Source organism: Heptranchias perlo, chromosome 5 (assembly GCF_035084215.1).
Source record: "Heptranchias perlo isolate sHepPer1 chromosome 5, sHepPer1.hap1, whole genome shotgun sequence".
Taxonomy (NCBI): domain Eukaryota; kingdom Metazoa; phylum Chordata; class Chondrichthyes; order Hexanchiformes; family Hexanchidae; genus Heptranchias; species Heptranchias perlo.
In genome coordinates, this window is record NC_090329.1 from 136174903 (window position 1) to 136187059 (window position 12157).

Sequence of the window (12157 nt, forward strand, 5' to 3'; positions counted from 1 at the left end):
AAAATTGCAGGGCTATGGGGAAAGGGTAGGGGAGTGGGACTAATTGGATAGCTCTTTGAAAGAGCTGGCACAGGCACGATGAATGGCCTCCTTCTGTGCTCTAACGTTCCATGATTCTATGAATGGTCACGGTCAAAATCTTCAGGTGTAAGAGAAAATTACCAAAAAAGCCAGATATTATATAGACACACATATCTATGCTCACATCTACACATACATATGCACACCAAGTTATAAAAATTGAAAATGGAAACAGAGGACCCAAGATGTGACATAATCTGAACTGAGAAATCACAAGTGAGCCAAACTTTGGTGAGTTCATCAAGTGTGATGTGATTCAATTCTAATTATTCTAAGAAACTAACTCAGGTGAAAATCTTAAATACTGTCTCAAATGATGCAAAGTACTCCTCTCGTGGTGCAATTGGAAGTATCATTTTTGTTAAAAACAAAATCAATGGTTAAATGTTCTGAGCAAAAGGTGTTTGAGGCCATCTCATTCCAGTCTCATGAGAAGACACACCCATAACACTCCCCAAGTGTTTTTTTTTGGTATATTTCTCCAACTTATTTTATAATATTCAGCTTTAAAACTTCTAAATTACTTTGCCCAGATTGATTAATAGCTGTAAACAGCACTCACCATTCAAGGCTTTTTCAAAAGTTACACGAACAAAGGAATGAAATGAAAGCCAGATCACAGTGACGCCTGCCTGCTGCAGCTACAGCTGGTGACACTTCAATTGGAATATAAATACACAGACCACCCACAATTGGGTAATAAAGGTCTGCCCACTGAACAGCGACAACTGAAATTAAGTAGCAGTTTCCTTTTCTATAATTGTTCTTGCATCAGGTCTCCACTTGAGGTGCTACCAGTCTCACTGCACACCAGAAAGGGTACGGTAACCTTTACAAGTTCGTTAAAAGGAAAGTTTGGATTTCGGATCAGGCTTGGGCATGAAATGGGAGCTTTTTTTTGTACCTCTCCAGCAACAGATCCCAAATTAACCAAGGAGCTGCATCAACATCAATGCATGCCTACTCCCCTCTCCCAAGAAAGAAGCAGGCATGACACTAGAGTGTCATTAATACATTGCCATGATGTGGAGGTGCCGGTGATGGGCTGGGGTGGACAAATGTAAGGAATCTTACAACACCACACACCTAACGAAGGAGAAAGCCTCCGAAAGCTTGTGATTTTCAAATAAAACTGTTGGACTATAACCTGGTATTGTAAGATTCTTTACATTAATACATTGCAACAGAGACTTCGTTATAACTGCATTGCAATTTAGTAGCCCTCACAGATTAATGTCCACAGTGAATGGGAGGCCTCAGATTAAGGAGCTACTTCATCTTGTTCTTCCATCACAGCACAATTAAAGCCGGAATCTTTTTTTCCCCCACAAATGTGCAGAGCAAAACCTTGAAACTGACACAGGAAGATTCCCTTAACCTCTCCTATACCGTCAGCTTAGATCAATGGAGTCTCGTCCCAGGCAGGTGGCTGTTGGTTCTAGCTCCAGTTGAAGACTCAAACACAGAATCTACGATGACATCCCATAGTAATACTGAGGATCTGCTGCTGTCCTTCAGATGAGGCAATTAACTACGATTCCGTCAGTTTGTTATGGTGTTTGAGACAGATAGTAAAGAACCCATGTCACTACTCAACAGGACGAAGAGACTCCTGCTGATATTCTTCGCTCAACTACTACCACCAAAAAATACAAGATCAACTGGTCACTCAAAATGCCTTCTTTCCTAACAAGAACAGTCACTGCAATTCAAATTAAATTCACCGCATATGAAGAGTTTTGAGGGCAGTAAGGTTCTATATAAAGCAAGCATTTGATGGTTAATTCCTTACCTGCTGCAAACGTGGTCTATAAGCAGAGACATCGAGTCCAGGTTGCCGTCTAATTTAGTATTGTGATACAGGCACCGGTCCCGTTGCAGTTCCACTGCTTGGCGTAGCAGCGTCTGTAAGCGTCGTGGAGGTAGCATCACTGACGGGGGCAAGTACACTGGGAAAAGAATAAAGTCAAAATAAAGATGGATTTAACTTTTTGAATGACTGGATAAATTTCACTTTTAAAAAAGACAAGTCTGGTTACTGCCAAACCTAACCCAAAGCTGCTATATAAGTGAATAAAAGGTGGATCATGACCCCAGGCTATGTGGAGTGACTCTTCAATTCCTTACCTCGCCTTTTCTCTCTCTAACAGGGAACCACCTGAACTTTGCTCAGTGCTGCTGTAACTGGAAAACTCAGCATGTGGGCATGAAACTGCGTCTTACAAAAGAGCCAGTGTGCTGTAGTAAGTCAGACATGTCTTCTGGTATAACCACAAAGGGCTTTTAAATTTATAAAGAATGATTGATCAATTGTGCTCTTTCATCTCTACTGCTTTAAATTCTCCCACTAAATGAAGAGCTGTGCGACTCTCCCTCTAGGAAAGGACCACATCACTATGGTACGGTTGAGATTAGGAACTCACCATGTGGCTGCATCCATGTCTTAACACTCCATGGCACAATCCACTAGAACACCAACATGTCAGCATTTGTTTTGGAGTGAGCTAAGCAATCAGATAGCCATTAATGCAGTTATGGCCATCAGTTTACAACCACTGTGAAGGCCCAAATCCCCTTATAACTCTGTTTATTAATCTGCCCAGGCACCATTTTACTGCTTTGGTGCAAAGCAGAACCAACTTACTCTGAAGTTTGTCGAGTAATTTTGAACGTGAAACAGTCCCTTTTCCTTCCCACTCTGCCTTTGCTCTAAGGTCATCTGTATGGCTGCACATTAGATACCTGTGGAGACAGAGTGAAATAAACTTTCAGCAGCCTTACTAAAATGCTCAAATTTTGTTTGTGAACATGGTAGATGAGACGAACTAGAACAGTGGTAGAATAAAGAGCTCCATGTAAATTAAAATTAAATGGTGGTGAGTATGTGGAACACGCTACCACATGGAGTGGTTGAGGCGAATAGCATAGATGCATTTAAGGGGAAGCTAGATAAGTACACGAGGGAGAAAGGGATGGAAGGATAGGTAGATAGGGTGAGATGAAGTAAATAGTGATAGGAGATTCGTGTACAGCATAGACCAAATGGCCTGTTTCTGTTCTCTAAACTCTATGTAATGAGTGCTTCTTCTGGTTGTGTTTGTTACTTAAATTCCTTGTTTTTATTTTCACTTCTGCAGGCAGACTCATGCTGGGTAAGGTTCCATGGGCACCAGCAGCAGCCTGGTACTCAGGGTGTCAGCAGCCTATGTGATCATGAGGGGGGGTAGCACATTCAAGTCTGATCCTATCCTCATCAGACATCCATACACTTATATTTTCTAATCAGGATCTCTGGGTAACAATCACAGTGCTGGGATGTACTGCCGGGGTGGGAAGGGGTGGAGGCAGAGTCAATCGTGGCTTCCAAAAGGGAACTGGATAAGTACTTGAAAGGAAAAAAATTGCAGGGCTACGGGGATAGGGTGGGGGAGTGGGACTAGCTGGATTGCTCTTACATACAGCCAGCATGGACTTGATGGGCCGAATGGCCTCCTTCTATGCTGTAACCTTTCTATGTTGAATTGAACCTGGCATCTCCTTGGCTGGACTGGATTAGTACCAAATCAGGCTGTGCATTATTTACCCACTGGACCAGCAGGAAGTCCCCACATTCCAGCTTAAACATTCACTAAAGGGGTTACATTTTCAAGATGTAGATTATGGAACAAGAGTGAATAGGCAGTGGCCCAAGAGGAGGTGAGGCACTCCCTTGGAACGGCAGGGGGAAGCCAGAATCAGTAAAATTAACTGTGCCCTGGTGCAAATCCCAGCAGAGAGAGAGAAACATTGGCAGACGACTAGGCACAGACCAGCTCGCCAAGGTCAGATCAAGGAGTAATGCCAGAGGACTATAAGAGGGGTAGGAAAAAGAAGGGGGAGAAACTAATTTTAATCAGTGCATAAAAAATGAGGATGGATGGGAGGTAAGTATCAAAGTAGCGAAGCGTGATCATACCAGCTTTCTTCATACAAGATAGCCAAAATTGAAAATATACTTCTACATTAATTTCTTCTACAGCAGCACAAGTCTCTGAATCCATATACCCTAGGACAAGTCATACCTGTGCTTTATCATTCCTTTGTCTATACTCATGAAATATGACCATTTTAAATGGGAATTGACAGTACTTTGAAAAAAAGTACTTTATATTATAGATAGTACCTTTAAGCTTCCATTTACAGAAGCCACACTAATGGCTGGGACCAGCTTATTTGACAATACTGTGGTCAACACAGACCCCAAAACAGGAACCAAACAAGATATGTGTTCAAAACTGCACAGAAATGGAAACCAGGATAAATACTGGGGGAAAACGTACAATTTTATATTTTAGAAACAATACTTGTGAAGGCTTTAATCAATACAATGCTATAACCCAATATTCTTACTTTAACTGGCAAGTAGCTAACTCTTTGGCATACATTTCCAGTTCTTCCATCTCAAGAAAGCTAGAGTACGAGGAACCAGGAGTATAGCTGTTTATCTAATTGCAAGGGACTGCAAGGCTATATAGAATCATAGAAAGGTTACAGCACGGAAGGAGGTCATTCGGCCAGTCAAGTCTGCACCAGCTCTATGCAAGAGCAATCCAGCTAATCCCACTCCCTCACCCTTCCCCTGTAGCCCAGCAAATTTTTTCCTTTCAAGTACTTATCCAGTTCCCTTTTGATGGCCATGATTGAATCTGCCTCCACCACCCCCTCTGTTCTAAGGAGAACAACCCCAGCACTGACCCCTGGGGAACACCACTATACACCCACCTCCAGTCCGAAAAACAACCGTTCACCACTACTCTCGGTTTCCTGTCCCTTAGCCAATTCTGTATCCATGTTGCTACTGCCCCTTTTATTCCATGGGCCGCAATCTTGATGATAAGCCTACCGTGCGGCACTTTATCAAATGCCTTTTGAAAGTCCATATACACATCAACAAATATATCAGGGGTACTCACCAAATTTGTCAAAGGCCAAAATCCCAGCAGTGACTCACTTGTAATCCATTTTCAGACCTACCATAAAGCAACTTTAAGGACTTATTTAATTTTTTGTCTTTTTCTTGCTCTCTCCCCTGAATCTCAGTTCTACAAACAGTCTACAGCTAGGGGGTGGTGAATTGAGGCCCAGAAACTTGTCCACACAGGTGAGGATGCTCCATGAAAATATCAGCATGGGAATGGGAGTAAGTAGATAGTATTATGAGAACCAGCAAAGGCACAATTGGCCAATGGTCTCCTGTGCTGTAGAATTCCCTGACTCTAGAGATGGTTTAGTGCCAGGACATGCTGCTCACTGTAGTGGCTGAATCCACATCCAAGTTACAGGTCATCCCTGGAAGCCAATACTGGTCATTTCTCAGCTCTATCCAGGTGTAGATAATAACATTCTAGCAATATTTTTAATTCAACAAAATCTCTAAAGAATTTAAGTTATAACTTGAATTAGAGCACTAGACACAGTATTTGTTGTGCTATGGATAGAATTTCAAAAAAGCGATTAGACAGTTAGTTGGCAGGGTAAATACAAAGACCACCACAGAAGCTGCTAAATCAAGTTCATTTGTTGGATTCAAGATCAAAACCAGCCACTGGAGTTGGTAATTGAGATTCCATTCGATGTTCCCATACCTTAGATCTCAAGTGGTTCCATTGCTTTGATTCACTGCATAGTCACACCAAGAAAGTCCCAGATTCAATCTCTGATCTGTACAGAGCTAGGAACAGAAAATCTCAAGCAGGAAAAAGACCACAGCTGCATCCAGCCCTTCGTGCTATTCAAGCAGTTGTAACTGATGATGTGTTTTTCTTCAAACACTTGTTCAATTTGACCTTGAAGAGTTAACTGTTCTTAGCCATACTGTTAATCATAGAATCATAGAAGTTACAACATGGAAACAGGCCCTTCGGCCCAACATGTCCATGTCGCCCAGTTTATACCACTAAGCTAGTCCCAATTGCCTGCACTTGGCCCATATCCCTCTATACCCATCTTACCCATGTAAATACCCATCTTACCCATGTAATAAAGGTGTTACAAGTGTATTATGCATCTCATAGCTTGGGTAGGGTTAGGAGAGATTCAGCCAGGGCTTCTGCTTGCTAATGAGTGATTCCACAAGCAAGTGCATCGAAGTTGTGAACAGGATCAGACTTGGCTGCAATACCCTTCTCAGCCAAATAGCCTGTTACCATCCACCATCTAGGCTCACACAAAGAAAACAGAGGATGGCCGGCATCTGTAGCAACCAAATTCCAGCATAAGTCAGTACATTTAGATAAATATAAAAAATGCAAAAAAATGGACAATAATTGAGATACTGGATGTACAGGGCACAACTGCAAAATTTGCAGATGACACAAAACTTGGAAAGGTAGCAAACACTGAGGAGGATAGTGATGGACTTCAAGAGGATATAGACAGGCTGGTGGCATGTGCGGACACATGGCAGATGAAATTTAACGCAGAAAAATGCGAAGTGATACATTTCGGTACGAAGAACGAGGAGAGGCAATATAAACTAGAGGGCACAACTCTAAAAGGGGTACAGGAAAAGAGAGATCTGGGGGTATATGTGCACAAATCGTTGTAGGTGGCAGGGCAGGTTGAGAAAGTGGTTAAAAATGCAAACGGGATCCTGGCAAACGGGATCCTGGGCTTTATAAATAGAGGCATAGAGTACAAAAGTATGGAAGTCATGATGAACCTTTTATAAAACACAGGTTCGGCCACAACTGAAGTATTGTGTACAGTTCTGGGCACGGCACTTTAGGAAGGATGTGAAGGCCTTAGAGAGGGTGCAGAGGAGATTTACTAGAATGATTCCAGGAATAAGGGACTTTAGTTACGTGGATAGACTGGAGAAGCTGGGGTTGTTCTCCTTAGAACAGAGTCGGTTGCGAGGTATTCAAAATCATGAAGGGTCTAGACAGAGTAGATAGAGAGAAACTGTTCCCATTGGCGGAAGGGTCAAGGAGCAGAGAACATAATTTATGGTGATTGGCAAAAGAACCAAAGGTGACATGAGGAAAAACTTTTTTACACAGCGAGTGGTTAGGATCTGGAATGCACTGCCCGAGGTGGTGGTGGAAGCAGATTCAATCATGGCTTTCAAAAGGGAACTGGATAAGTACTTGAAAGGAAAAAATCTGCAGGGCTCCGAGGAAAGGGCGGGGGCATCGGACTAGCTGGATTGCTCTTGCACAGAGCCAGCGCGGACTCGATGGGCCGAATGGCCACCTTCCATGCTGTAACCTATGATTCAATGAAATGACTCTGCTTAAAAAAGTAACATTCCTGATGTTTCAGTTTCACCACTCTGTTTTGAAGAATCTGAAAATTAGCAACACTCTAGCCAGACTATTTGTCTTTCTGTTGGAGGTCATGGAAATGAGTGAGGAAAGACCCTGATGAGAAGCACGGACAGGGTTTTTTATTACAGTTTTACAAGTGGATGGAGGCATCCACTGACACTCAAGTGTCATTTAGCAGGCCAGTGTCGCAAATTTGTTACCAACAACATGGCCACTTATACCAAGTAGAAGAGACGAAGTGACAATTGTAGAGCTCCACACTTTACTCACCATGGTGTGAACATATTCCAAAGTATCCAAAAATACTCAGCACAACTGAGTTTGATGTGTCATGTACTTTTAGTATTTACATTTGTGAAAATTCTCTACTTGCTTCTCCCACTTACCCACTCAAGATGTGTATTCGCTCTGTGTTGAATTTCAGAGGAGTGAGTTCACAGCGCAGGACCTGAAGAGCTTCCAGAACCTTGCCATCTTCCAGATATTCCAAGTACTTCTGCTGCAGCAGCAAGAATTTCATTTTCTGAAAAAAAGACATTCAACATGACAAAATAAAGACCAGGAATTTCACAACTTACAATCTCTAAATTCAGAAATTCAGAATTTTGATTTAAATGTTCATAAGTTAGATCTCAGAATCACAAGGCAAGGGGTCTTTTTAGTCTCCCATACCCAATTTTCAGGATTACAACATAGATTTCCAGTTAAAGAAGTAGAAATTACACAATAATATTCTGTTATTTACCCTATGAGTCACTCATTATCCTGACTTGGAACGCACATCACCCTTCCTTCAATGTCACTGGGTCAAAATCCTAGCATTCCCTACCTAACTCCATCAATGCAGCAGTTTTACAGCCATCAAGGCAGTCAACTATCACCTTCAGATATGTATTCACAAAATGTATAATTACACTGCCTGGTGTTTTCATAATTCAAATGGACTTAAGAGTTACATAAGTTTCACAATTCCGCTACAATGCTTTACTGAAACCCTGCTGACAAGAATGGGCGTATTTTGTATGTATTTCCTATGACAGCTAATGGCAAATCTGTATTACAACAGTTATTTTAAAACAATGACTTGGTGCCTAGTATAGGTCCTTTCTACAAAGGCTAACTGGAACTTTAACTTGCCTGTTTTGGGGCTGGGTTTCAACATCAAGCAGAACTGCAGCAGTCAATTTATAATAACGGCAAAAAAAAATCACAATGGGAACAAACCTCATTTTCACCATCAAACCAGATGATCATTTGTTACAAAATGAATACCATTTAGCAGTTTTAGAGCTTCACTTTGCAAACAATAAACAAACAGTCATTCCTAATTGAAATTTGGTACCAAATCAAATTATTGGTCATACACCCAAACCTTAAATAGAAGGTAAATAGAAGCCAAACTATATTTTGAGTGCCAAATCATAAAACCACCCACTACTCCTGGAGGGCATAGATAGCCCCAGGTGCCCTTTCTCTACCAACTGCCTCCTTAAACTTCTCTACCCTGCAGTTTACCTCTAACAAGTACGAAAAGCTCATTGACTTTTTTGTTACCAAGGTAGAGATTGTCCATTTTCAGCTGTTTGTTCTGTTTTCCCCCTTGACCTGAACCTCCATTTCTCTCCAGTTTATCTCTCCATTGCCATCTGCAAGTTCATCTTGTCCACGAGACACACTACTTGTTCTCTCGACGCCATTCCCACTAAACCCCTGACCATTCAACTTTATTTCCCAGCCCCAATGCTAGCTAACATTGTAAGCAGATCCCTCTCAAGCTCAGTCCCTCTTCCTTTTCAAACCATTACTTACCACCTCAAAAAAGTCAGAGCAACTCCAACAATGGCTTCTCTTCCTACCCTGCAGTCATCTCCAGAGTCTCTAAAGCCATCCAATCCTTGGGTCCCCTCTTCTTCATCTACTTGTTATTGCTTGGCAACATCTCCAAAAACACGGGTCAGCTTCTACATGACCACCAGATCTACCATCACCACCTTATTTGACCCTTCCATTGCATCTGTACTGTCAGACTGCTTGTTCCAACAGCCAGCCTTAACTTCGTTCAGCTAAACATTGGGAAGACCTAAGCCACTGCCGTAAACTCCCCTCCTTGTCCACTGTCTCAGGCTGAACCGGATTGTTCACAATCTTGACATCCTATTTGACCTAAATTTAATTTCTGGCCCCATATTAGCTCAATCATAAATACAGCCTCATTCCACCATCACCTCTACTTCTGCTCATTCACCAATAAAACCCTCATACGCATCTTTGTCACTTACAGACTCCATTACTCAAATGCTCTCCTTGCAGGCCTCCTACCCTTCATAAACTCCAGCTCGTCAAAAACTCTGCTGCTTGTATCCTATACTGCATCAAATCCTGCTGGTCCATCACTCCCATCCTCACTGACCTGCGTTAGCTCATGATCACATTTAAAATTTTTGTCCTCATCTTTAAATCCATTCATGTCCCCACCCTCCCTATCTTTGTAACCTCCTTCATCCCTACACATGCCTCCCCCTGCCCCATTCTAAATATTCCATGCTGTACCTTTTCTATTGCTTTTACACATTTCCTGTAATGGGGTGAACAAAACTGTACACAATACTGCAACTGCTGTGCAACTAATGCCTTATAAACGTTCAACATTACCCTTGCTTTTGTGTTCTGTTGCTCTTGATACAAAACTAAAAATTCCATTTGCCTTTGTGGTCTAATGGATACTGTAGTGTAGTGGTTATAGTACTGGACTAGCAATCCAGAGGTCACAAGTTCAAATTGCAGAGAATCAGAAACAAATGGCCATGTAAACTGCCAGATTAATGAAAAAAAATCCAACTGTTTCATTAATGACCTTCAGAGAAGGGAAAGAATCCTGCCATCTCTACCTCTGTGCTACTCAGCTGCCAGAGCAAATAAATGTAGCCTTGTCAGTGTCACAAAAACTTGCAATGCCACTTTTAATGACCTGCGTATTTTCACACCAAAGTCCTTCTGCTCCTTATGTTAGGTGGCCCATTTAAAAATAAGACTGTTGCAGGGTGACTCAGGCTGAATTATAGATAATGACAAGGGCACGGCAGAAGTGGATAAAACTAAAACTCAAATAGGTTGTTCACATCAAGAGTAACAGTACAGGTTGAATTGAAGACTCAAGGTACAGAAGGAAATGGCTGAAGTTATTGGTGATGTCCTAGTAAATATTTTTAACACTTCATTGAGAACCGGGGTAGTGCCAGATAATTGGAAGGCGGCATGTGATATTTTTATTTTAAAAAGCATAAAAATCACAACCAGGTAATTATAGAGTGGTGAGTGTAGCCTCAGGAGTGGGAAAATTAGTGGAAAGCCTCATAAAGGATGTTAATAATGATCATCTAGAAAGTTCAGGTTTCATTGGAGATACTCTACATGGCTTCAGAAATAAAAGAAAGACTTGCATTTATATAGCGCCTTTCACAACCTCAGGACGTTCCAAATCACTTCACAACCAATGTAGTACTTTTGAAGTGTAGTCATTGTTGCAATGTAGGAAACTTCAGGAAGCAGAGGTCAAAAGCTTGATGAACCTGATACACTTTTTTTTGAAGAAGGTACTGCAATGGTAGATCTGGTAGATGACATCTACTTGGATGGTTAAAAAGCGTTCGACAAAGTCTTACAAGAGGGTCTGTGTGCTAAAATTAAGTCCCATGGTGTCATGGGAGATATTGCAAGATGGATCACAAATTGGCTAAAGGACCGTAAGCAAAGGGTGGTTTTAAATGGGGCTACCCCCAATGAGATCTGGTCAGTATTGGGGTGTCCCAAGGATGTGTACTGGGTCCCCTCCTGTTTATTAATGATCTGAAGCAGAGCACAGATAGTAGTTACTGAATTCACAGATGATTAAAAAAAACCTGTGCTGTAGAGTCAGGACCTCAGAAGGAAATATAACTGGATTTGGAAAGATTGGGGAAGTGGGGCTAAGACTGACAAATGTCCTTCATCACAGATAAGTGTACAGTTATGCAGATAGGTGGGCAGAATTCAGGAATAGAGTATAACACGGGTGGGTATAAGATAAGGATGACAGTAAGGGAGAGACTTGGAAGTGGCCAATGACTGCAATGGTCAGGCAGCTGCAGTGAACAAGGTCCTGAGCTGTATTGCCTGGGCTGCTCAGTTTAAAGCTTGGGTCACAATAATAGGGTTATATCAGGTTATGGTGAGCCTCATCTGAGGTACTGTACATCATTTTCGTCTTCCCACTTCAACAAGGACATCATAGAATAATAGAAAATTTACGGCACAGAAGGAGGCCATTCGACCCATCATGTCCATGCCGGCTGAGAAACAAGCCACCCAGCCTAATCCCACTTTCCCGCACTTGGTCCATAGCCCTGCAGGTCACAGCTCTTCAGGTGCACATCCAGGTATTTTTAAAAAATGAGTTGAGGGTTTCTGCCTCTACCACCCTCTCAGGCAGTGAGTTCCAGACCCCCACCACCCTCGGTGAAAAACCTTTTCCTCCTTTCCCCTCTAATCCTTCTACCAATCACTTTAAATCTATGCCCCCTGGTTATTGACCCCTCCGCTAAGGGAAATAGGTCCTTCCTATCCACTCTATCTAGGCCCCTCATAATTTTGCACACCTCAATCAAATCACCCTTCAGCCTCCTCTGTTCCAAGGAAAACAACCCCAGCCTATCCAATCTGTCATCACAGCTAAAATTCTCCAGTCCTGGTGGTGGTTCAGAAAGGGGCAACAAGGATGATCTCCCACATAG

General features: G+C 42.1%; 1 protein-coding gene across 6 annotated transcripts in view; it reads right to left on the reverse strand.

Annotated features, from left to right (window-relative positions):
- LOC137322130 (WD repeat-containing protein 26) overlaps window positions 1–12157 on the reverse strand; it is a 103993-nt gene that overhangs the window by 52172 nt on the left and 39664 nt on the right. For all 6 annotated transcript variants that reach the window (XR_010962967.1, XM_067985247.1, XM_067985245.1 and 3 more), the window contains exons 4-6: window positions 7775–7911; window positions 2726–2823; window positions 1874–2030 (exon numbers count right to left, since the gene is read on the reverse strand). Coding sequence is in view for 5 of the 6 variants with exons in the window: in XM_067985247.1 (XP_067841348.1) it covers window positions 1874–2030; window positions 2726–2823; window positions 7775–7911 (392 nt within the window). In the remaining variant the exon portion in view is untranslated. The remainder of the gene's footprint in view (window positions 1–1873; window positions 2031–2725; window positions 2824–7774; window positions 7912–12157) is intronic.